Genomic DNA, 27,461 nt, shown 5'->3' with positions numbered 1-27,461 from the left:
CCGTGTTCTGGATTCCTTTATTGCTGTTGAGAAGTTGGCTATCATTCTGAGACAGTGACACTGTTTTATGAATAGTCTGCTCTTTCTCTGTGGCTCACTTCTCATTGTCTGGTATTTTGTGGTTTCTTTATGATAAGCTTTAGTCCAGCTCTGTAGCTGTGTAACAGTGAAATTGTAAGCCTTGAGGGGAAGGCCTGTAGTTCATACTTTTATTCTGAATAATATATTTTTATTGTCTTTTCTGCCTAGCACAGTGCTTTGTATATAATACATTCTTAGGAGATTCTTCAGTTGAATTACTGTTGAATTACTGTATATAGTTCCTTTCCTACTAAAGTATGATTTATAAGATTTAAAAATATTTACCTAAAAATATAGAGAATACTTTGAAGTGTTCATTTGTTTAAAATAAAAGGGAAAGGTTACATGTGGCATAAAATGTTTTTTTGTGTTTGTCTATGATATGATATGATCATGGTATTACCAGGAAGAGAAAAAAAAGTTATTGTGTTATATAAAACTTAATTATTGTCTTTGTGGTTAGGGTTAACATAACATTTTTATTTAAAATAATAAAATATTCATTATTATATTTCCTATTTACTGGTAAATATATTAAGATGTTACATTTTAAACCAGAAATATTTCAATACAGGGTTATATAGTCTCCTGAGTACTTTTTTTAAACTGTGAAGACTCGTGATTTATTGTTATAAGATAGATCTAGAGTGCTGGAGGGTGTCATCTTTTTTTCCCATTTAATTCCTTTTTACTATCAGAAGGATAGAGGGGGAAGAGAGAGAGGGAGAGAGAGAAAGAGAGAGAGAGATACTTTCCCTATGTAGAAAAGAAGATATTATTAATAGAATCAATGTATTCATTCACCTATTGCCAGGTAAGAATGACATGACAGTGAAACAGAAGATTGGGATTTTGTTTGGAATTCAGAAATATGTTATCTTAAATATAATTTACTTGCATTATCAAGTTACAGTGATGTCCTTTGCTGATATTCTGCCCTTACAAGTTTAAATCTGTCTGAAACCATTAGCTCTTCTACGTCCCCTATGAATGCCGTATCCCCTGTTTTCTTGTTTTTAAAAGGACTATCCTGTGCTACTTTCAGATTTCACTGTTGTAACTTAGAAGTGGGCTATATGCCATTGTAATAACTTGCATTTGGGATTTGTGGCTACAATTAGGTGGCTTAATATAGCATATTAGGAATTGCATTATATCTACCTTCAATTAACTGTGTTTCCTTAGGGCAAAATAACATTTTTTAAAGTGTTAGAATTGTTAAAATTAACATTTTTCTGTACTCATTGGTTAAAGATATAATGGTCTTTCCCCCCAGACATTCATACAGTCAAATATTTAGTTCCTTGTTCATTTATTCATGTGTGTACATGTGTATCTATGTGCATATGTGGGCGAGTAGACTAAGCTTTGATCCTTAGTTTTGAAAGTAATGAGTTCTGAATGTCACAGTAAATCAGATTTTACACTAAAACTCAGATATTGGTCATGTTTGAACTTGATATATTTAAGTTTGAAGACTTCAGAACTAGAATCAGACCCAGATAGAATGATGTTATAGTGAATGGAATAGCTGAATCACTTATTTAAAAGTGGTATTTCCTGGGCCTTTCTCTACTCTTTCAGAATCAGAATCTCTTAGAGTAGAGTACCAGATCCCAGCCAACTTTTTTGTATGCTAAGGTTTGAGAATTTTTTTTTTTGAGACAAGGTCTTGCTCTGTCACCCAAGCTGGAGTGCAGTGGTATGATCATAGGGTCACTGCAGCCTCAAACTCCTGAGTTCAAGTGATCTTCCTGCCTCATCCTCCTGAGTAGTTGGGACTATAGAAGTGTGCCCCTACACCCAGCTAATTTAAAAAAGAATTTTTTTTAAAAGACGAAGTCTTGCTATGTTGCCACAGCATCCAGCCTAAGCATTTTTAATAAGAAACTTTTAGGAGTAAATGATATGTTCAATGTAATATTCTATGAACTGCATATTATCAATTTCTGCTTTCAGATTTATAGGAATGAACACTAGTCTGATGTGGAATTGTTTTTTTTTTTTATCACCAATTGTCTATTTTCTATGTGTTTGGAAAATATTGACTTAGTAAAAGCAAGCAGGAAAGTAGCACATTATCAGATATAAGTAGCAGCTAAGACTGGGGATACAGTCTCAGAGGTTTCAGCTGTGACATGGGAAGTGAGATAATAACCTATATATTATTCATATTTTAGTAACAATGTTCTTTATTTGAAGTATTTCAAATTTTTTGAAGTCACAAAACAACAAAATATATTTGCAGAAGTTTGACAAAATGATAAAGCTATATTCCTTGAAAAGAAATTAAAAGAAGACATTGTATAAAGGAAAATGTGAAGGCGTCTTTCTCCTTTTGCTCTCTTTCCACTATGCAGAGATTACCTTTGTTTATTAAGTTTTAGGTGTATTCTTCCATACTTTTCTTCTGCTCATAAATATATATGTATTTACATATATATTTTTATGTATATTCACACATGTATGCATATTTTAAATATTGATATATACAAATTGCCCTTCTTCCAAAGATTAAAACAGTTTATGTTATTATCATAGTATGTTAGGAGCCTTTCAGAATTTTATGAATATGATAGGAATGCAGTTTTACTATTAGTGAGGTTGAGCATCTTTTTTTTTTTTTAACATGTATTCTCTAGTTGCATTTCTTGTTTGGTGGTTTGCTTATAGATTTTTTTTTTTTTTTTTGCCTGTTTTAAAATTGCATTGCTAAGTTTTTGTATTGCTTTCTTGGAGCTCTTTATATATATGGATATTTAGCCCTGTTAAATCAAATATAATATTTACTTTTGGCTTTTTTGGTAGCATAATAATGACATTTTTCTTTGCACCAAGAATTCTTCTGAGTACTTTATGTGTATTATTTCATTGAATTCTCAGTGTTGTCATCTACACTTTATGATGCAAGCAGATTAAATAACTTGTTTGAGCACACATAACAACTAAGTGGTAGAGCCAGGATTTGAATCTATAAAGGCTGATTTCAAAACTATCATACTTAACCTTTCCACTTTCCACTATATCCTTACTTGCAATTTTTTTTTTTTTTTTGAGACAGGATCTCACCATGTTGCCTGGGCTAGAGTGCAGTGGCCTTATCATAGCTCACAGCAACCTGAAAGTCCTAGGCTCAAGTGATCCTCCTGCCTCAGCTTCCTGAGTAGCTGGGACTATAGGCATACTACCACCACACCTGGCTAAGTTCTTTTTATTATTTTATGTAGAGATGGGGTCTTGCTATTGCCCAGGCTGGTCTCGAACTCCTGGGCTCAAGTGAGCCTCCTGCCTTGGTTTAACTGCAATTTTTAAATGTAAAAGATTGGAAATTTCAAATTTGATATAAAGCTTGTTTTTATTTTTTTTTAAATGTAAAGATATTTTTAGGGGCTATGATAATTTTCACACAAAAATTCCTTTAGAAATATTAATATAAATATATATGTAAAAATATCTGTGTAATATATTAATGCAAATATTCCATAAACTTTTGGGGACATTTCCATTTCTATTATATTTAGAACCAACCCTCAGTAGCATATTTCCCTCTATTTTCTTGTTCTATTGATTACTGATATAGTCTGTTAATCAGTCTGGTTGCCAGTTATTTTGCTTTAATCCATCTACAACTCTGCTACTGGAATAATCATCTTAAGTACAGCTTTGATCATGCCACTCATTCCTTTATTTGGAAACTCAGTGATATCACATTTCATGCTGAACGAAGGCCAGGCTCTTTTTTTAGCAGAGTATGTGAAGATTTGTACAACTCTATTTCACCTTTACCTTTCAAGAATTACCTTGAGCAGCTTTTCTTGGCACTTAACTCCATACTATAGACAAATGGAATAATTTGTTTTTCTTCTTGTACATCCATATTCTCCTAGTTTCATACTTGGATTATTCAATGTTTCTAATCAGCAGAAGAAGCTGACTGGCTGATTGAGCAGATGGTGAATTTATTTAAGGATATTTGGTACTTCACAGAATTTTTGGGAAGGCTGGAGAGCCAGGCTTAAGGTTAAGCTTCCAGGCAATATACCTCAAATCACATCTGAGAACTCTTACTCTTTTGCCCACCAACCTGCCTAACTACTGCCACTTCTGAGCTAGGAATTTGATTCTGCAGCTACTGTGGATCTTCCTTTGGCACTACTGTTGTGGAAAAGTAATGCTTCTGCTGTTGCCTGTACCAGCCAAAAAATGGTAGCTCCACATAGAGCCCACTTTCTCTCATAAGACTCACTTCCAAACTGAAATCTTATGCTGGTGCTTTTGAATGTCTGCATCATTGTTGCAGGGTATGTTGGGAATCTGAGGTCTGAAATTTATTTTGGGAGGGTTGTATTCAATAGTGTGAGAATTTTCCTAAATACAGAAAGGTTCTTCAGAAGCTGATAGGCAGCCTTGACTATGATATTAATAAATATCCACTATAATACCTTTGCTCATATTCCTACACCTGTAATATCTTTCCTTTTTCAGCTCCAGGTAAACAAATTCTGTACAAAGATCAACTGGAATTCTGTTTTAGTCTGCCTGGCTCATTCCCATGTGAATTTTCTAACGATTTAATCAACACATCTTTTCTTATTACTCTATTTTTTAAAAAAACATCATCAAAGCACACAGTAATTAAAATATGTTCTGGCATAATAGTCAAACAATATGGGAAGATATAGAATAAATTGTGAAAGTTGCCTTTCACCATTTACCTCCAACTCCCCACAAGTTTAGATTGCAGTCTCCTTTCTATATATCCTCTTCCAGGATGGTTCAGGTGGCCCTGAGGTGGCTGGACCTTGCCTATGACTGGTGCCAAAAGATTGTCTTGTCTCTGGTCTCATCATCGATTGTGCTGTTCCTGTGTCTCTTGTTTTATATTGGTTGTTGAACACACTGAAAGCAACATCTAGGAGAGTGTTGTGAGGAGTGTGGGGCCCCAAGGCCAATTTTTGGAGTTATCTTCTAATGTCTGGGGCCAACTGACTGATGAAGTGAGTTCCCAATACTACCCCTCTCTCAGGGATTTTCGGGTCTCCATTAGTATATTTGCAAATGGCATTAACCAGTCAATCGTCAAAAAGGGCTAGATTTTCATCAGGTCTTTGTGTTACCTCTCTCACCTTATCATAGTGTACAGGCTTAATGATGTGCCTTTTCATTCCTTCTGTGAGACACATGACTACGTGATCTTGGAGTTTACTCCCTGCTGGCCCCGACTCTGTTGGTAGTTCCAGTTGGGATCCTGAAGGGGGACAGCTGTCATTCCCACAGGGTACTGGAGAGATTGTACAGCATTTAAGGCATCTGCAAAAGCTTGCACCTGGGCCCATGTGCACATTTTCTCCTCTGAGGTGCAACAGTGAGAGAGAATTACATTAAGGTCTCTCCATGTGAGACCAGAAGAAAGCTAGGCGCTGAAGCTCCTCAGTAAACTTTCCTGGGTCCTCAGAAAACTGGCTAAGGCTTGTCTGGCACTGTGTAAGGTCTGACATAGAAAAAGGAATGTGTACTCTAGTGGTGGCCCCTTGGCTCATGGCTACCTCCATGAGGACATAGGAGTCCAGGGTCAGGTTGTTGAGGATGTATCACTGGGTAGGGTAGGGGTTCGGGGGCAGAGGCTGGAATTCCTTCAAGGGGTCTCCCTGCTTGGGAGGTTCTGAGGAGGCTTCAGAGTTTTCTGAACTGGGGTTAAAGGAAGGTGCAAGGTTTACATAAAGGGACCTAGGAACATCCAGTTTTACATGGCATTTCGCTAGGGTAAGCTTCTCGTTCCTCTGGGTTTTCCTATAAGGCCATAAATCTGAACATAAGCAATTTTGGACTATTTCTTCTGTTGTTTGCAAAAGAGGTCTAATTGGAGGATAGTATTATAGTTTAGATTCCCATTGACTGGCCAGACCTCCCTGTCACTCAGCTTATATTAGGCCAGGTAGTGTTACATAGGAGTAAGAGTTTTTTCTTTTTTATGCTATCTTATTTAAAGGAAGCCCTATTTTGGAGTATACAGCTGACAGGGGGGAATCCCTCAGGATGGAAGGGGTGTTGCCTATTTCTCTGGCTCTCTGGACAAGACCTGAAAGAAAGGAAGAAAAAGGAAGGGGTTGTAATGGAGTCTCCCAGAAGCTCCTAGGGGTAATAATAGAGCCATAGGGGGCCCACAGGTGGGGGGGAGGCTATGGGCGTCCCTGTCCCCTCCCCTGCCTTTTACTTGTTGCAGTGGTGTCCATGGTCACATGTATTGCCAGACGCTCCTCCTCACGCTGGTGGTCACGGCCCAAGGGAGACCTCCCCCTTCCCAGCATCTGCGGACCTGGAGGCTGGGGTCAGGAATCATCTAGAGGCTTGAGGTGTGGACCATGTCCAATTATTCGTGTTCCTATGCTGGGATGTATTGCTCTAGAACTGGCATCTCTTAGGTTCCAAGACTTCTGATAATTCCATTATCTTTTCTTCTAGGTCTGATGGAACATTTTTAGCCCCAACAGGGTGATTAAAGGGAATAGAGCTTTCTGAATCTTGAAGGCTCTTCTTTTATTCTTCACGTAACATTTGATGTCATCAAGTTTTGTTCCTGTAAATGTGGAGCTGACCTCCATTAGGGGTTCTTTTATCCCAAAGTACTTCTACTCTGTGGCATTCAATCAAGTGTCTGATCAAGCAAGACCATAGTCCAAGTTTCCTTTCCCTTTAGTCATCCTGTCTATCCTTATAATCCTTCCACAAAAACCTAGTACAAACACAGCGAACGGGGAGATTGGCTAACATTATAAGGGCAAGCAGCGTAGGGACATCCAGGCCTTGCAAGGTGGAATATTAAATTACATGCATCTTACTCCCCAAAATGGGGAAGCAGTACAGAGAAGTAAGAATGAGGTCTAGCAGAAGAAGTGAGGCATGGAATTGCCACAGCTTAGAGAGTGAGTATTTGGACTCCTGCATGCCCCAGGGAAAGTCCCCTGCCAGTTTCCTAGGCTGTTGTCACCCAGTGTCTGGTGACAGTTTGAATCTGCATGGCCTGAGGAGAGACCCTCTGCCACCTTGGTTAAGGGGAGCCACAGTCAGCCGGAGGAGCAAGGTTAAGCACCTGTAACTCACTGAGAAACTGCAAAAGCGGTGACACACAAGAATGTACTTCCCTCAAAGTATGGTATGACAATCAAGGCTTATGCAATGTTTCCTGGTTGGCTGGCCACAAAGATGTTACCAGCTTATGAGTGGAGGTTTTTCCGAGTTCTTGGTGTTCATAGGGAAAAGAATTTCAGGACTCACCATGCAAACCAAACAAGTGACAGCCTTTTATTGAAAACAAAAGTACACTCTCAGGGAGGAGAGTGGGCAGGCTCAAAAGAGAGCAGCTGCATTGGGGGGCAGCGGTTTTATATCTTTTGTAGTCTTAGTAATTGAAGGGAGAATGTTCAAGGCCAAGGAGTTGGATTTTACTAAGAATTTGGGTATTAATTCCTAGAATTGGGTTTCCTCCCATTTTCTTACTTTATATAGTTGTCTCAGAATAACCATGGCATGGTTGATGTCATGGTGATTTCAAGGGTGGAGAAATTTTAAAACCACAATGTAAATTATACTGTAATTAGCCAGAGTTCCTGTAAGGTGACGGAGCTAGCCAACCAGCTGGTTGAAGCTCGTTCTTGCCTGTGGTCATCAGCCCCTTTTGTTTAAGGTTATTTACTTTAACACCTGCACCCAATCTTGAAGCCCCTGCATCTTGTGTCAGCCATGTTTCCTAATCTCCTACTCTGAACACTCTGATTACAAAATTATAATCTTTGATTTTAATTTGGCAAATGTGGTGGTAATTTGGCATTTGATGGTAAGCTCATTGAATATGGAGGCCCTTATTTATCTTTTGGTCTTTCATAGAGTCTACTAAAACTATTTCTGTGTATAGACTAGTATGATGTGAAGGCCTGACCTAAGATAATAGATTTTCAGCCATTTTGGAAGTAAAAATTTACAACTTTGGGATTTAATAAATGTAAAGAAGAAGATAGGAATCAAAGTAGACTCTAAAATTCTAGCTTAGGGTATATATCATTGATGATGCCATTAAGTGGGACTAGAAGCTTAGGAACTTCTCTTTTTCTGCAAATATATTTCTAAAACTCTTTCTGATTATTTCCTATTATTGCAGGAGCTCTTTTTTTTTTCTTACTAATATTTCTAATTTGAATAAGATTTTGTGAAGGCACTGAAATGTTCAGGTTTGGTATAGATTTCCATAGTTCAGGAAAGACATTGAAAAATACCATTTTCTGATAGAGTTATTTCTGAGACTTCAGTGCTGGACTATGACTAAGACCTCTCAATAGGGAGATGGATTTTCTTTTCTTTTAAAGGCACAATACTTTGATTAAATCTGGTAAATATAAACCTGTTTTCTAATCATTTTTCATCTATAAGTATAATAGATAGTAAAAGGACATATGTTTATTATGTATTCATATTTAGAAAATAATGTTCGAAAGCATATTTGCCTTTTTCAGATAAACCTAAAGGAATAATAATAATAATTTTCTCATTTTGAGGAAGTACCTCTGAAAAATTTGTGCCGCATTTCACATTTTCCCTCATTCTCTTTGGTCTTTTAATTGTAACTAATTTGGCAATCTTTTCTCTTTACAGATCATTCAACTTCAAGTGGCACATTATCTTTTAAGCCTAGTCGATCGCTGATTACTCTTCCTACTGCTCATGTGATGCCGTCTAATTCCAGCGCTTCAATTTCCAAACACAGGGAATCCTTGACATCAAATGGCTCACCATGGAGTACAAGCCTCGTGCAGACATTGGGAAGCCACAGTAGGGGGGAGCAGGACTCGTCACTAGACATGAAGGACTTCCGACCCCTTCGGAAATGGTCATCTTTATCCAAACTCATTGCCCCAGATAACTGCAGCCAGGGTGGCACTGCACACACAGAGGAGTCGAGGAATGGTTTGGAAAAAACAGGGAGGGGCAAGGCTTTAATGTCACAACTAAGGACAGTTGGGCCTAGCTGTTTACATGATAGTATGGAGATGCTTAAGTTAGAGGACAAGGAAATAAATAAAAAACGGTCATCAACTTTGGACTGCAAGTATAAATTTGAGAGCTGCAGCAAAGAGGACTTTAGAACCTCTTCCTCTACTCTTAGGAGACAAACCTTAGACATGACATATAGTGCCTTACCTGAAAGCAAGCCCATTATGGCGAGCTCAGAGGGTTTTGAACCTCCAAAATATTTAATGCTCGGTCAACAGGCAGTAGATGGAGTTCCCATTCAGCCTTCTGTGAGGACTCAGATGTGGCTTACAGAACAGTTGCGGACAAACCCTTTGGAAGGTAGAACTACAGAGGACTCTTACAGTTTAGCTCCTTGGCAACAGCAGCAAATTGAAGAGTTTCGGCCAGGAAGTGAAACACCAGTGCAGGTAAAGCTCAAAATCTAATCTTTGCTTCCCTCCAGTGGATGTTTTGAGTACAGTCGCACACTTGCAGTAAGCACATGACAATGTCCACAATCACATTGTTTTGCTTTTCCTTTCCCCTGTAAGTTAATAAGCAGAAATGTTATAAACTTAAAGTGTTGTGTTGATAAACAAAATTTTCAAAGCATTCGAGACTAATTACCATGAAAAACTTAAAACTTTGTATCTAACTTGGTCTTTCCTTTTCATTTGTTAAATGGGCATAAAAATAAACAAAGCAAAACTTATTTAATCTAAAGAAACTTGTAAACAAAACCAAAAAAGCTCACATGGTATGATATAGCATTAACTTGGGGGTACAAGGTCTTGGATTTTGTTTCTGGTTCTGTAAGATTTAGAAGCTGAATTAGTCTTAACTTGTCATTACTTTCTCTGGGCCTCAGTTTCTTCATCTATAAAATGAGAAGGGGGAACTGTAGTCATTTGTAAAGTTTTGATAATTGTTGAAAATGTATTTAGGTTTATAAATCAGATGTGCTTATTTAAAAAATTAAATTGGGTATCAAGATTTGTTTGTTAAACAGTTTAAAGTAAGTACTTTATGATGATACCATATATAAAGAAAAATAGAATATAGCCCCTAATGGCTCTAGGGAATAACATGTAAATGTATGAATTTCTTAATCTGGAAATGTTTCTATTCCAAGATAATTTTCTACAGCTCATTTTAACAAGAAAACCAATTTTCTGACATAAATCCTATCATTCATTTTTTATTGTCAGGATTTTCTGAAACAAATTAATTTGAACAAAAATGGTAGAATTTTTGTAGAGTAAAAAATGTTAAATTGCTATTCATTACTGCTACTAATAAAAAATAATAAAGAATAAGGGAATATAATATATGAAAGAATAAGGAGATCACTTATCCAGAAACCTCACAAATCTCGAGTATAGTCTCAAAACATACATACAACCTAATGTGCTACATTCATAGGAGAACCCTTAACATAGCCCACGTGCCTTCTTTATTCTTACTTTGGACACAGTTCTTATAATCTTGATTATATATTTTTAAACCACATCACCAAAATGAAGATCATTATGATTGGATTACAAATTTATTTGTGATTTATCAGTTCAAGTGATTGAAAGATAGGAAACCTAATTTTTCAAATACTATCACATTTTAGTTTTCAAATGCTTGTGATTTATATGAGAACAGGGATCAGACAGTTGTTTCTCTAGCTAATGTCTTTATACAGAATTGGAGCTGTCCAGGAGGGCTGAGTATACTTATTCCAAGGTAAAGCCGGTGTGTGAGAAAGATAACTGAGAAAATCGGGCAAATTTGAAGAAGTAAGCACCAATTCACTCCTTTCATTTTGCTTTGATGTACCTTTAAACAAGATTTTCTCTAACGTTGAAGCAGAGAGGATAGGGGGTTGGAAGTACATTACAGAGAAAATTTTATTTTTAAATCTTCTTCCTAGTGTGTGGTAAGGGAGAAGGCTACTAATGGACAAAGTCTGCATGTACCCTGGAAAGCCTTACTTCTTGATTAATCATATTGGGAATGGTCTCTTTATACTGCTTTTAAATTTTGGAATGATGTAGCCAGGTGAAGAAAACTAGACACCTCAGTTGTAATCATTCAATGACTGCTTCCTTTCTAATTTCCTTCTTGGACTACTGCAGAAAAAAATTCTTAAACACCTTCTCCTTGGAGCCACCAAGTACTCTATTTTAAAAGCTGTCATCATAGTTGTTTATTAAAAGTCTCTTTGAAACCTTGACTTCCTGTTATAATTTTTACATAAAGAGAAGAACCTTAATATGGATGAGCTCATCTGATAAATTGTGATTTTTAAGCACAACTGCTAAACTCTAACCATGAGAAAAACTTTTTTTTTTTTTTTTTAACAACTTAGGAAAGGAATTTGGCTGAAAGTCATGATCTAATACATAGATTTATATAGAACTTTGTAGCTCTTAGAATGGTTTATTTCATTTGATCCTTATAACCTCCTTCCCCTCTCCTCCCCAAAGTTAATTTGTAATATGGAAGTTTTGCTCTTTTTACGACTCAGTCCAGAATAATTATATTGAGCCAGCCACATAGTCTTTGTGCGTGGTGTTCCTTGATTTCTGTGGTTTCCTGCTATATCATCTGGAGTGCTGGTAGTGTAGTACTCTGAAGCATTTTACTTTGTGATTGAAGCATTTTACTTTGTGAATTATGCCCTCAGATGGTTTAGGATATAGGGCTCCATGTGCACTGTCCACCACTAGTCTTTGTTTTTTTCCTCTGTAATCTATCATACCTCTACCCCCCCCCCCCCCCCGTGCCCCCACCCCCACCAGCCTTCTGATTCTATAGACTGTGACAGAAGAGAAAAACAAAGTCTTATCTTCTCTTTGGGAAGAATGCTTCCCTTTCCATGTCCCCCTTGCCTGCCTTTTTTGGAGGGGGTGGAATGGATGGAGGATGTGTACTAATACACCTAACAGCAATGTCCATTAGATTCCTATAAGCCCACAGTGGATCTTCCAGACAGTAGTGAAGTAGTGGTCTCTTTATTGACAAAGTTGTTTATCCTTTTTTCTCTTACATTCCTTCGAGTGTTTCTAAACTCTGGGTTCCAGTCATTAAAAAGAGGGAGATGAAATTTTGAGCCTATTTAAATTATAAAAGTATTTTAATCAAGTTAGGGCACCTAATGATTTCAGCATATTTTACTAAAGATCTTCTCTTACATAAATAAAAAATTTGATAAAATGACTTAAAATTAAATAACTTTGTTTTTGTCTAACATGAAGTAAATGAAAATTTTATATCTAACTTTGGGAGTGTTTTATGTATTCTATTACATCCTCTGAAAAGAAACAGTTTTAATATTTTTATTCTTTCTAATTTTAAAATGTCACCTGTTTTGTCTTTGATTTTTTTACTATTTGAGATAATAGTATCAAAGATGTGGACACTATGACGCTCTCTCCTAGATAGGATATGATACATTCATTTGGTAGTTAAAAAGTATGTAAAGTATATAAATGATTTTCGTATATTTGTTTTAATAAAAATTAGTAATGTGTTTTACTTTTTTCATCTGTCACTTTTCTATATAATATTAGCATATAGTTTCTAAACATTTTAAAGTGTGCTGTTACTTAGCAGAAGAGCAGATCTTTTTAGAAAATTTATGATATTCCCACTTTGCTGGAAGACTCAAAAATAATCAAAGGATAAGTAATGTCTAGGTAGTAGCAAATTCATTACTTTATATAGGTCTGCCCTCTTGTGTCTGGACTAGGAAATTTTGATTTTATTTTATTTGGAAAAAGTCATCAAAAAAACCCACAAAATCAAAACTATTTATAATTAGATTATTTTATAGTCAATGTCAATGAGTATATTATAGAGTAATTTCACTGAGTTCAAGAACATTCATTTTAATGTAGGTAATTTTGATTATTTGTATTAAATAAACATTTTAACCAATTAAAATATGAAAGGCAACATTAAATATTTAAAAATTAGTTGTTTTTTAGTACCCTATACATTAAGATTAGAATTCATTCCATAGTAGAAAGTATTTGAACATTTAGTATTTAAAATTTTTTAAATACATTGTTTTCATATGTCTTATTCTTTACACATGATGATAGAATAAATAAGTTTCATTTAAAGAATAGGTTTTTGTTCTATATCATAATCTGAGTCATAATATTCTATAATCCTCACAGTGTTAAGATTTTAGTTTCTATCAAGGACATAATGAAGAACAAAAAAAATTCTTTATTTCTGTTTTACCGAGGAAAAGCCCACAACATCACAGTTAATAGTTTGGAGTTAATGTTGTAATGAACAATGTGATGAAACGAGTAAGACTTAATAGTTCAAAATTTTCAGTTTTTAATATTGGTGTAGCTAATTATAGTATATGAATGCTTATTGCATTGGTTAATTTACTGAGACCAGTGGAGTGAGTGTATCATTTGTTATTTATAAGCTTTCTGGTTGTTATTAAGGATCTCATCTGTAGGTGAGGCTTCACTTAAGAAATCTCTGTGCCTCTGTTCTTCAGCTATCCATGAACCAAACTCTCTTCCCCTCTCCATTTCTAGTACCTTTCAGGGATTCAAAATACTTAAAAGCAGTGTCTCCTTCACTATTCAGTTAGCAATACTTGTGTTATAGAAACCAAGGTCAATATTGACCATTTCATATTCTTTTAGTAATCATATTTTAGAAGATATGGTTAATTACACATTCTCTACTCCTTTAATAATTGCAATATTAGTTACATGTCTTGAACTGAAGTTAAAATTGTTGGATTATGCAGTATAGGTATAAACTATTTTAGATTTAATTTTAAATTTGGGTCAACTTAAATTATTAAAGTTTGGTGAATATATTTTCTAGCACTAATTTTTACTTTTATCATTTTATGAGTTATTGGAAGATATTTTAAAATGATCAGAGGGAAAATTGAAAATGTATTCAGCAAGAAAATAATTATAGATTAGGATTGCCAGATGTATAATCTAGTTTGGTAGAGCAGCCTACAAAATAAGCGTTTATCATCCAGTTGATAGATAAAGGAAAATAGCTATATTCTATTACAGTTGACTCTTGCAACAGGCATGAACTGTTAGGGTCCACTTACATGTGGATTTTTTCCTTCCTCTGCCATCCCTGAGGTAGCAAGACCAACCTCTTATCTTCCTCCTCCTCAGCCTACTCAATGTGAAGACGATGAGGATGAAGACTTTTATGATGATCCACTTCCACTTAATGAATAGTAAATATACTTTCTTTTCCTTATGATCTTCTTAGTAACATTTTCCTTTCTCTGGCTTACTTTATTGTAAGAATACAGTACATAATGCATATAACATGCAAAATATTTGTTAATTGACTGTGTATGTTATTGGTAAGGCTTCTGGTCAATACCAGGCTATTGGTAGTTAAGTCTTTAGGGAGTCAGTCAAGTTATACGTGGATTGTCAATGCCCCTTAACCCCCATGTTGTTCAAGGGTCAACTGTATAAATAATAGTACAAAAAGTTCATTTCAAAATAAAATCTGAGAATTAGATAATATTTGGAGAGAGAATTCACATTTTTATTTTTAAAATGCTTGAAATAGTATATTTTTCAGTAATTGGAAATCTTTTATTCTTTTTCTGGCCTACGTTGATTATGAAGTTGGAATAGAAGACAACCTATAAAATCATACTGAAGTTTTAAGATTTCATGATTCCAAAAGTATAGTATGACAAGTTAGGTATTCTAGCTCAGATAATCCACTACAGTGCCTTAAATGAAGGTTAGATCTCTTCTGTTAGTATATTAGTAATTATGGCTAATCACACTGTCAGATATTAAATTAACCACCAGCTCTCATCTGTTAATCGTAATGTCCTAGAGAGAACAGATTTATGCTTTACTTACATGTACTAGAATTCTATAATTCTTTGAAACCATTACTTAAGAGAAATTTTATTATGTAAGAGGATGGCCTTTTCCCTCCCTGATTCTCGTAAACTTTTAAAATGTTAATATGGTGTAGAAAAACGATACCAATTTCTATTTTAGAATGTAGGTTCTGATAAAGAGTTACTACAAAGAGTTTTGTATAATTATAATACTAAAGATAACACATGTGAGGAGTCAGTGTGCTATTTTGAATAGTGATACTTCATTTGAATTATTATTTTGATACTTGTTGAAGACTTGAAAAATACTGTTTCAAAGAAGCTTTTACAGTGTAATATAAATTATGTTTTCCTCAAATAGTGAAGCTAATGCTTTAGAGATAAAGTGAACTTGTTACCAGTACAGTTTTAAAACTAAACTCCTATTTCATCTTTAGAAGAGATTTGGGATAGAAATTTATAAGTCATGTTGAGGAAATAAATCAACAGTTACATTTTACATACTTATAGTCATTTTAAAGTTATTAATTTTTGAAAATAAAGCCCTTTTCATGTTTACAAGATCCAACAGATGAATACATTTGCTAACAATTTGTTTTACTCTTAATCTTGACCTTTTCACAAAGAAATTCTTCTACTCTGGAAGTGTCCTGTTACACAGTATTGTTTTCCCCTCTTCATGGGATGACAGATTTTAAGCTGATGTGGTAAATTGCAGATCTGGAGGTTGCAGCAGAACTTCAGAGAAGCATCACGATGATGCAGATCAGCAAGAGGCATATTAAAATGAGACAGAAATTGATAAATAGGTTCTGGAAATTTTGACGTGCTTGTTGAGGCATTTCAATGTTTGAGGCTCTTCTTATAGCAGAGCGAGTGAGGTATTGGACTTTCTCCATGACACCAGGAAGGCAGGAAGTCTGAAGTTTTAAATGGTCAAGAGAGAGATAAAAAGCTGGCAGCCAAACTTGAGATAACTGTCTTCTTTTAGGTGGCCTGGAATGTAAAAATAGTAAATGGATTAGAATCATATGTGTATCCTATTCTCTGAACAGGTATTCAGAGAAATTTTGCATGAATTCATCTTCTTCAATGTCTTTATAGTCTGTGTGTGTGTGTATGTGTGTGTGTTTGTGTATGTGCATGTTTCTATGTGTGTCTCTTTTTCTGTCCTTTTTTGTGGGGCACACCATGACAGTGTCATTTGTCTTGTGTTTGGGATGTTATAACTTCAGTCTTTGTCATCTGCTCCCAAAATGACTAGAAGTATTATAGAAGTCCTCATTTAATGTCATTGATAGGTTCTTGGAAATTGTGACTTTAAGTAAAACCAATTTTACCCTAGGCTAATTGATGTAAATGAGAATTAAGTTCCTATGGCATATATTTGGTCACAAAAACATCACCAAACTTGCAAATAAAGATCCATATGTATTTTTTTTTTCCTTCTCCTTTTTGAGACAGGATCTTGCTCTGCTGCCTAGTCTGGAGTGCAGTAGAACAGTCATAGCTTACTGCAGCCTCGAAGTCCTGGGCTCAGGCAGTTCTCCTGCCTCAGCTTCTCCTGTAGATAGGAGTACAGGTGAGCACCACCATGCCTGGCTAATTTAAAGAAAAATTTGTAGAGACAAGAGTCTCGCTGTGTTGCCTGGGCTGATTTCAAACTCCTGGCCTCAAGCAATCCTCCCACCTTGGCCCCCCCAAACTGCTAATATTGCAAGCATGAGCCACTGCATCTGGCTACATGCTTCTAATACTAAACATTAAAATAAATGGGAGCTATATATATGTGTTTAAGAAATATTAATAAAAACAAGATATTTACCCAATTTTTGGTGAATCAGTGAGTCATGGCAGTCAGTGTGGTGGTTGGTTAATTCAAGGAATAAATGTTTGCAAGGTGAAAATTGTCAGGAGTGCCTCCATGCAGTTCAAAAACAACAGAAATGGCTGGCTCACTGAGGGCTTTCGTGCTGCCTCATTTATTGTTGTGTATTTGTATGATTATCATAGACTTCACAAATTTTTATTTGACAATAATTTTTATTCATTTGTTCATTTCCCAACCCACTTATTTTGGCTCAGGGTCGCAGATGGCTGGAGCCTTTCCTGGCAGCTCAGTGTGCCAAGTCAGGAACCAGCCTTGGACAGGCTGCCATCCTATCGCAGGGTGCACGCACACACACCCACACTCACTCGCACTGGGATACTTTAAACACACCAGTTCACCCGACATGCACATCTTTGTGATGTGGGAGGAAATTGGAGTACCCAGAGAAAACCCATACAGAGGTAGGGAGAACGTGCAAACTCCACACAGACAGTTACACTGTTATAGTGAAACGACGTTAAAGGAAAGATGTTATTCAAGGACCTGCGATATTTGCTTTAGGGTGCACCTTGTTTTTGGCAAAGTTCTTACATATAGTTTCTTTAAGTCTATTCCTCTCTAGACATAATTGGTGCGAACATTTAGTGTATTAACAGCTCCAGAGCCAATCTCATAAAAAAGAAATACATATAACAAATTATTTCCTGGATCTTAATTTTGGTCCAAAATAAAATAGTTAAATGAAAAATATTTTACCAGAAATGTAAATTCAAATTGTTTGTCATTGCCTTATTATGATTTTATAGCTTTGTAGAATATTATTTTAAATAACATTTAACAATCTTTGATACTAAGTGTTGAAGACTTTAAGCTTGGAAGGCATAGTAATTGTTATCTTATTGCACTATGTATTTCAGGCAGTTCCTATTTACAGATGACCTGTACTCAAGAGCAGTGGTTTCCATCTTGCCTTCTTTCAGAGTTCCCACAAGCTATTGTTGCCTGTGGAGCCTAAGCTTTGATAACTAATAAACAAAACAAAATAAAAACATAACAAATATCATTATAGAAAAATTAGTTATAGATTAAAAATTAACCATATATTGGCTGTCCAGAGATAATGGCTATTAACACTTGGAGATATTTCATTTTAAATCAGAACACTTCTGTATGAATTTTGAAATAAGAAAAATAAAAATAGAGTAAAAAATCTCATTTTAACTGCCCAGAGATAATGACTGTTATCATTTGTGGATATATTATTATTAATCAAGATATTGCTATCTTACCCCAGCTGCCAAATTCCATTTTCTACCTAGTCTTTATACATCCCTTAAAAGCCTGTCTCAACCTGTCAGCCCATTCCTGAGAGAGACAAGTAAAGAAGAGAGAAGAGGAGAATACTGAAAAAATAAAAAAGAGGAAGATATGTGTCAGGCAGGACCAGTTAGAGCTTGATGTTTACTTTACAAAGAAACCATGTGGTAAATGGTGTTTAGATTCAGTAGTTTTCAGTAGTTCAACTTAGTTCTGTTATATTTTGAAGTGTATGATAGACTGGGCTTTCATATGACTTGAGACTCTGTCCTCTTTCATAATATTGGCCTACAGCAAGGAGTTCCAAACAGCTAACTTACGTCAAACCTCATTTTCTTAAAAAATTGGCAGCAACTTACATTTCTCTAGTGTATATTCTTTATTGTCCAAACAGGTGGCTAAAGGTTATTTCATTTATCTATAACATTCCTTACTTAGAAAATGGCAGCTTAAACTTGGTATATGTATGTGTTTGTTTGTTTGTTTGTTATTTTAAGAGACAGGGTCTCACTCTATTGCCCAGGCTGGAGTGCAGTAGCATGATCGTAGCTTACTGTAACCTCGAACTCCCAGGGTCAGGTGATCCTCTCCTGTCTCTGCCTCCATCTCACAAAGTGCTGGGATTACAGGCATGAGCCACTGCACCTGGCTGGTATATATTTAATTTAATTACTTTTCTTTTAATTCTTCAGATAAGATACTATAGAAATAACAGATTTTTCTCTTGTTCTTTAAGAAGATGCATCCTTTAAGTTGCTTTTGCTTATATTTGCTTTTAGATCTAGTTAATTTATACTATTGGAAAATTATGGGAAGATTTTCTTTATTCTTTTATGTATTTGCCTAGTTGCTTTGTATTAATATGAGGATATATAACAATTAAGAAAGGAATAAGCATTAACATTGGTAATTTCCACTTGAACTTACATTTTTGTAGAGGTTTCAGGGCTTAAATGGTCTTAAAAGGTCTGAATTTTAAACATTATTTTGAGATAGAACATGGAAAAGGAGGGAGCTGGCCAGGAGTTTATCATGAAGCATATATAGGACTCATCCTCCTCCCTGACACTGATGAATGGTGCTTCAGTCACATGAAACATGTCACCTTTCCATAAATACTCCATTCCCTTTTATGATTTTGTCCTTTGCACATGTTGTTCTGTCTCTGCCTGGAACGCCCCGCTCCACCCGCCTCCACCTTTTGATTCCCTGCCAAGCAAATTTCAGTTGATCCTTAAGGCCCAGTTTAAATATCATTTCCAATAAAACCTCTCATTAGTCATTTAGGCAGAATTGGTTATCACCTCTGCTGGTTTTTAGTAGGGCTTTAGTGCTACTTATATCAGGATATCTATCAGATGGTGTTATCATTTCAATTTACGTGTCTGTGTCTCCAGTGAGACTTCTAGTATGAGTAAAGAAACGTGTTCATTTTGTATCCTAGTACTTAGGGCATAATTGGTACCATTTGAATAAATCAACAAAGTTGAATAAGGGAATTTTATGAGTGAAAATTTTAGAAAATTGTTAATGATCAAAGATAGTACTGTGATTAACAGGTGAACTGGTTAGAATAACAGAGTTTGATGTTGAACACGTAAGCTCTAATATTCTCCTCAAGTCTCTTCCTATCACAGATGAGGAAAATGAGGCTTAGAAGATTTACCTGAATTCATGGTCTTCTGATTAACACAACATTAATCTGAACTAGGCTTTGTACAAATGAGTATTTGGTGTTTGCGAAATACAAAGAGGCATGCCCAAAAGAGATGAGGTCTCTCCTGCTGAAAGTATAATTAATGTACTTTAAAGGTGATCTCGTAAAACTGCAACAGCTAACTGTAATTAAAAAAGGAGAGTTTGTTCTTGGAAACTATTTTAAATAGAGTGTAAAGGAGATGACCAAAGATAGTGTCCTGTTTCTTGTCAAACTTAGAAATATGTCATAATCATAAAGTGATTTGTGGTTACTTTTTAGTCTTACGCTAAAACTGAAAACAAATCTGCTTTACATGCTGAAGTGTTAGTGGTATGCATTTAATTTATTGGGCTCAATTTATTTTACAGTGGTATGATCTGAAATGTGTTGAGTCCTAATTCTGCTGAACTTCAAAACTCTCTATCATAATAATTAAGCCAGATTTCATCCATAAAATATGGGGCTTCCTGTCATATGTTGAGAATTGAAAAGCTTTGTGTGAGAATAGCATAATCCTATTTTTGGAGTTGCCTATGACCGACCTTTACTACATTATAATTTAGGGCATGGTTGTCAGGTGTTTATCATTCTTTTCTCTGTCTCCACTGACAACCACCCTATGAATTCAGAAGTCCTGCAGTCTTTTTTTCTTTTTATAAATTTCTTATTGCCAAGCTGTTTAATAGAGTAAATCTAATGGAGAGCACAGAAAAATAGTTTAATTTTATTTTCATGTTATCTTATCTTTTTAGAACATTCTTTTTTTTGAGGGTGCAGTGGGGTCTTGCTCTGTGGCTTGGGGTAGAGTGCAGTGGCGTCATCATAGTTCACTGCAACCTCAAACACCAGGGCTCAAACGATCCTACTGTCTCAGCGTCCCCAGTAGCTGGGACTACAGGTGTGCGCCACCAAGCCCAGCTACTTTTTCTGTTGTAGAGACAGGGTCTCACTGTGTTACTCAGGCTGGTCTCTTGACCTCCCAAAGTGCTAGGATTACAGGTGTGAGGCACTGTGCCCAGACTAGAGCATTCTTTTAGTCCAATCAGAAATATGTTGTGTTGGCATGCTCTGAACTTGAATCTGGCCTAAACAGCCACAGAGACTGAAGTTAACTCCCCACCAGCCCCTCTTATTAAAAAGATGACAATATGTATAAATTGCTTGTTTTGGCAGAGGGGGAGTATACATTTACAGATGAATTTAAAAGTTAAATCATCATCCAGGCCCTAGAATCAAAATGTTGAAAATATGAAAGTTTCTTGATAGGAGTTTGGTTGTGGAAATGCCAGATCCCTGTCTCTTGAGTTGCAGGTAAGAGGCAGAAAAGTACTCACAAAGTATCTTGTATGTCTGTGGAATCCATGATTACTCTATTTTTTAGAGGGATGAGAAAAATAAAGAGCAAAGAACTCTTTACTGTTCTTTTTGGAATTTATAAAGCTTTTTGGTTGTTCTCTTTTCCTCAAAGAAGGTAACACTGGAAATTACAAAAAAAAAAAAATCAAATTAAAGATAGCATTTTTTTTTTCAGATGGAAGAAGGAAAGAGAAGAACCATAGGCAACTCCAAAACATGTACTCGGTTAGGCAACATGTTGGGTGGAAGGTACTAAATATCAACTCCTTCAGGAATCCTTACTTTGTCTGCAGTGCATCCTATTTTAGCATCATAATATCAGATGCATTCATGTTCAAAATGAACCATAATAGACTTGAGAACTTTCAGTGGCCTGCTTTATGACTTGCTAGACAGTTGATACTTTAATGATGTTGTATATGCTGAACACGAATCACCACCTATAATTTAATATGCCTTGAAAAACTTGTCAAACTTTAATTTTTGGGGGCTATTCCTTCTGCTGAAGTAATAAATACCAGAGATTCTTTATCCATAATTGTGGAATATAGAATTTTGCTTCCCTCCCTTTATTTTTGTCTACAAAATTTGTTCTTTCAGTGAACGTGGGAATATTTTGCTAGCAAATTCAAGTAATAAACATCGAAGACTATTGACATATTTTAGAATTTTTTTTCCATTTAATTGGTTCAGAAGATTAGAATTCTCTATAAATTGAGTTTGAATAAACAGGACTTGTCTGCATTAGGATTGTTTGATGTTTTATTTTTTTTCCTACTACTTGCTGCCATTACCACATATAAGCCAGAAGTGGTTGTGTATGCATCTTTTTTTGACTTGTAATAAATTAGGACAGTTCATCATTAGATTTATGATCAATCTCTGTTGGCTTACAAAAATTCACTCTGGTAGAATCATTTTCTTTTGAGATTGCCTAATACTAAACTTGGAAGTTCTATTTGAAGTTACTTTGTGGCAGCAACATTCCAGAGCTTTGTTGGTCCAGACTGGCTGTTTGAAAGAATCTTCAAGCTGCTTCTTCCTGGTTATGGAAAGAATTGTATACACATAAAAATCAATGTATTCTCACTCCTAAATTGACTCTATAATGAAATGTTTCCCTCACTTTAAAGCTTTGCCTTTAGGAGAATTCATTAAACAACAGCATAAAGAGATTTTCTCTCTGAATTTGACACGTTGCTGTTGCTATTTTTTCTGTAGGTTTGTTTTCATTACTGTTTAGTATTTTAAATGTTGAAACAATGCTTTAAAATTTATTTGCAATTAAAATACTCTTTTTAACCCTATAGGAGTTGGAACTTCATATTCCTTTTTTTTTATTGGAAGAGGATGTAGGAAGGGAGTGTTGGTAAACTCTTAAGGAAAAATGTGTGCTTTTAATAAATATACAATGTGAGTGAATTGTTCGTTTGTTTGAAAGCCCTAAAGATGAAGTACCTTTTCAAAACCACTAGAGGTCCTCAGTTGACTGTGAGTGTACTGAGGCGTTGTTATACATCCAGACTTCATTTTTATGTGTTCATTTGCTAAAACATGCTTCAAAATTAGGTAGGATAAGAACATTGATACACTGTTTCTGGAAATATACAAAGAAACTACATCTTATCTGATTTCTGCTACTGTAATTTAGAAGGATTATTTTCTTGATTCCCAACCTTCAGGTTTATTCCTTTGCCAGTGTGATCAGCACTGAGTTAATTCACAGTTTAGATGAAAGTTAGTGATTTTCATAGCATGAATAGTAGTGCAAGATTCCTACATTCAAGTACCTCAAAACAAATGGGGTTGGATATTTAAAGGGTAGGACAAGGGAGAGAGAAATGAAATTGAGGAATTCTAAGGATTTAATATGGAACTGGAATAAAGTAACGAAGTGGGGTTTTTGTGAAAAGTTTTGAGGGGATATTTAACCTGGATTTTGGGTGTCAAGGCTAAATGGAGTGAAGGTATGAGTATTTTAACAATGAAACAAATAAAAGGAAACTTCAATTTTATTGGTTGTGGTATGTTATTGTTTTTTAAAGTCTGTATGATTACTTTGAATTTTGCCTTTCAGAATGTATTGCTTAATAAGGACATCTATAACTTATATTCTTGGTATTGAAAGTGATCAGAGTATCACTTGGGCTATTAAGGATATAATGCTTGATGTATCAATTAACTTCAAATGAAATGGCATGGTTTTAAATTAAAATAGAAGTTTGTATTTTCTAAATTTGCCTTGTGGAGTGCCATTTACAGTATGTGAGGATTTTTAATTTATTTTGGTTTTCCAATGTCCTGATTTATTTTTAAGCCATATTGATCAGTATATAGGATGTTCGTGTGGTTTAGAGCCATAAAACCTAGGCTCTTGCCAAGGTTTCCCTATTTTCTAGCTCTGTGACCTTGGGCAGTATTTGACCTTTTTGTATCTGTTTCCCAAATTGTGAAATACAGATGCAGTATGAAACATATAGGGGATTAAGAGGATCAAATGAAATATGTTTATACAGTACATTTAGAAAATTGTTCTTCAAAAATAAAGAATGCAGTTTTAATTTACCCTTCTGATTTCTAGGATTGGAAATAAATATACTATCTAATTTAGAGAGGTAATTTATAATTTTTCCATTAAAATTTTAATATATTACATAATTTATGCATTCCATAATATATTTTAAATGCATTAAAATTTTATTCTTTTTTTTGACCTATTTTATTTATGCAAAATTCTCCTGTCTTAATTAGTGAGATTAAGAAATAATATGTTTTAATATATAGCCCAGATGCAATTATTTTCCTTATGTTTACTAAAGTACTATTAAAATAGTTTTGATGTTTGAATTTTAGGAAATGATAGTGATGTGACTCCTCTTAGTGAAGCAAGTACTCTAGCTCTTTCACATGTTTTTAAAACTTAATATTTCATGATTTAAACGTCTTTCACATTTCTTCCATTTGACTTCATCTAACACTTTTTTGAGCACTTAGTTTTTAAACCATGTCTTTATAAAGAAAGACAATATTTAAATGTCACTTTAAGGGAGAGATGAACTAGTTGATACATGCCATCTGGCACTATGGCATTTTTTTGAAATTTGAACAACAGTCACTGTAGTTATGTAATTTCTATTAATCTGGATATACTAGTTAGTGAAGGATAACTTAAATAGCAGAATTTCTGCTCTTTTTAGAAGTTGTATACTTTTTGGAGCACTAGGTGATGTGGTGAAATTCTGGTACAAAGAAACAACTCATGAACACTCCATTTGAAGTGTGAGAATGTAATTGGATAGGTATTTCAATAAAAATGCACAATTATGCATATAAAACACCTGTACTGCATGACTTATGCAACAGTAAAAGAAAAAATATTTTATGAGTATAAAGATGTTGAGAGGGAGAGTACTTCAGTGCTAGATAAAAATTAGAAATGTTTTCATATGTTTTAAGGAAAGCTGCTTATGGAATTACAAAGTTCTTATTTATAGTGAGCAGTAGAGTTAACATCTGCTCTAGCAATTGAGAATTTTAGAGGTAAATTTTATTTTAGCATATATATAAAATACGAAAATTAAAATAAGGAAATAAAATCTATGTAATTTTCTTTATGCCTTGACAGAGATTTAAGAATGAAGAAATATTTCATGTATTAAATTGAGGATTGTAACATAAAGAATATAGTAGAATTCACATAGAAATCATTAAATTTATTGCCACATCTCCATTCCTGGGCATTTTTTTCCCTTTTCTTTCTTTCTTTTTTTTTTTTTTCATTCTAAATTCAGGAGAAGAAACTGAGTATACCAGAGGATAATAACTTTCCATAGGTATATTCATTAATAGGCAGAATAAACATTCATTTTATTAAATTTGCTCAAAAGACATTTAGAAATGTTTATGTGCCAAAATAATGTCTCTTTTTTAAAGTGTCAAATTATTATTCTGTAACATTAGAAAGACTTTTATATGTATTTATGACAAGTGTTTTAATATTTCCAAACTTCTTTATGATATAGCATTCAACTTAATATAAGCAACTAAATTTATTAAAAGCATAGAATTTTTAGAAGTGTTTGTTAAAAGTTGACTGGATTTTATAAACAGGAAAAATCCTCAAGAGCATTTAAAAAGTAGCTTGTATTATATATTCTTAAATTCCATTTTATTAATATTCAGTGTAAGGAATCATAGTGATAATGTTGGAATAGGTATGCTGATAATATACATGATGTAGTCACACGACTATTCATGTTATTCCATATGTAAATATATAGCCCACTCCTGCACTCTTTCTTAGCAGAGTAAAAAATGACAAAATTGTCATTGTTTTGCATGGAAAAATTAAACCACCACTACTACCAAATATGGTAACATAATTAGAAAATTTTTTTAATTGACAGAAATTCATATTTGAAAAGCAGAATAAAAGTGAAAGTTAAATTAAAATGACAAACCAATAACCAGGATCAAAGATGAATGTGACCCTTTTCATTTCAATGTTAAGTCTTATTCTTACTGTCATTAACCAGATTAAGCATTTATGTAAAAATTAAGCATTTTGTCATATTAAACATTTTACTAACTTTGAACTGAAATTTACAAAGTATAATTAACTCTTTTAAAAGTTTCATAAATTTGAATTATAGAAAGTAAGAATTACCAAAATCAGAGAAATCTATTTCTTACCTTAGCTGCTGTGATCATCACAATATAGAGTATTGTGTTGTATGAAGTCTATGGGCGTTTAGCTGGGAAGTTTTCTGACTCTTGTTACCAGGTTTATGGGAACAGTTGCAGTAGGTGGAGGAGAAAAAGTGTTCTAGGGAGGTCTTATGATGTCACACAGGAATTCAGATGTTATGATTGGTTAGTCATAGTCTTAGTTTTATCACAACCAAACTTTAGAACGTCATTTATCTTACTTTTGGTATGGAAAGGTCATTAACACTTTGTGCTTCATTTTTTGTTTTTAATTTTAAAAAGTATATGGCAGATAAATGAAAAAAGTAATTATGTGTTGGTAGAAAGCACTCATTAAAGATTCATGCATCTTCAGGCTTAAAGATAATTGTATATTATGGTGATTAAGAGCTAAAATAATTAGGAATTTTAATAGAATGAGAATATTAATACTGGTGTAAGTGAAACACCTTTCATTGAATGTTGCTGATGTTGCTTTAATACTGTGCAGCTTCTTCATGTTGGTTTCTAGCAAGACAATAATTAAACATTTTCATAGAATCAAATTTTATACTTTTTCCCTTCTTATTTTGTCCTTGTTTCTCATATCTATGTGTGTGGGGGGGAGGGAGTGTGTATGAGAAAACCAGGCTAATAACTGCATTTGGTTTTAAAAAATCAGCTTTATCTTATAAAGTATGAACTAATGAATGTATTTAATTCATTTATGTTTTCTTCAATTAACAGTTTAACAATATATTTGTGAATTGTAATTCCCATATTTAAACTGATATGTATCACTGCAAGAAAAATAGCAATATGTAAATTTTAAGATTTAACAGCCACATTAAGTTATCATGAAATCTTACTAATTATTTAATAAGCTGGCACAGTATCAAGGACAACTTTCTAGCAAAAAAGAAATAATTGTAGATTACTAATCAGGTGCATCTTAGTTAATGAGGCTTTATTGACATAGGTTCGCATGTATTGAAATTTAAATTGTATGGTGTTCCTAAAGGGATGTGCTTCATTTAATCCAGCAGATGCTTTCCTGAAAATTACTATATAAATGATATTTAAGCAAGTAGGATGATATTTTCAACTTCTTAGACCAATTTATCTTACAGTAGAACTGGAAAAAGAATCATTTTGAAAAGCCAGTCATCATTCTCCTGTTTTCTATTTTTCTAATTTGTTGTTTTATGTTTTAGATCTACTTAAATCACCACCGTTGCAAATTTTAATTCTTAAATCTTTAATTTTGGAGGAGCTATTTGTAAGTTTCAGTTTTTTAAATGCTTATCTAAGAGTGAACTAGGCCCACTTCACTTTCTTATGGGTAACTAAAATGTGTAGCAGCAGCTGCTTACGTGTCCTTAAATGGAGATGATCTTGGCTCCTTCCAAAGAAAGATAAAATCCTTCTCTCAAGCAAATCTTTTGTTATTTAAAGAATCAGCTAAAACTAACTGAAAAAGAGTATTTCAGCAAAGACCCTCTGTGAACATTGCTAAGGGAAAATTTATAACTTAAAAGTAAACCCCAAATTAAGGAAATTGCATGAATAATGTTTTATACTTTGCTCAGTTCTCTACAACCATTTTTCTTTCAATCCTT

General features: G+C 34.4%; 2 protein-coding genes across 2 annotated transcripts in view; one reads left to right on the top strand and one right to left on the bottom strand.

Moving 5' to 3' along the window:
• CEP85L (centrosomal protein 85 like) overlaps positions 1-27,461 on the top strand; it is a 108,930-nt gene that overhangs the window by 18,719 nt on the left and 62,750 nt on the right. Inside the window, exon 3 of the mRNA XM_069488392.1 lies at positions 8,728-9,515. Within this exon, the coding sequence (XP_069344493.1) occupies positions 8,728-9,515 (788 nt within the window). The remainder of the gene's footprint in view (positions 1-8,727; positions 9,516-27,461) is intronic.
• On the bottom strand, positions 15,692-25,913 carry PLN (phospholamban). The gene is made up of 2 exons (XM_069488628.1): positions 25,849-25,913; positions 15,692-15,949 (listed from the first exon to the last, which is right to left on the bottom strand). The coding sequence occupies exon 2, from the start codon at positions 15,850-15,852 to the stop codon at positions 15,694-15,696; it is 159 nt and encodes a 52-aa protein (XP_069344729.1). The 5' UTR covers positions 15,853-15,949; positions 25,849-25,913; the 3' UTR covers positions 15,692-15,693.

The sequence above is a fragment of the Eulemur rufifrons genome, chromosome 15 (assembly GCF_041146395.1).
Source record: "Eulemur rufifrons isolate Redbay chromosome 15, OSU_ERuf_1, whole genome shotgun sequence".
In the NCBI taxonomy this organism is placed as follows: Eukaryota; Metazoa; Chordata; class Mammalia; order Primates; family Lemuridae; genus Eulemur; species Eulemur rufifrons.
Note: the sequence above shows the minus strand (reverse complement) of the source record. Positions and strands in the feature narration are given on the sequence as shown.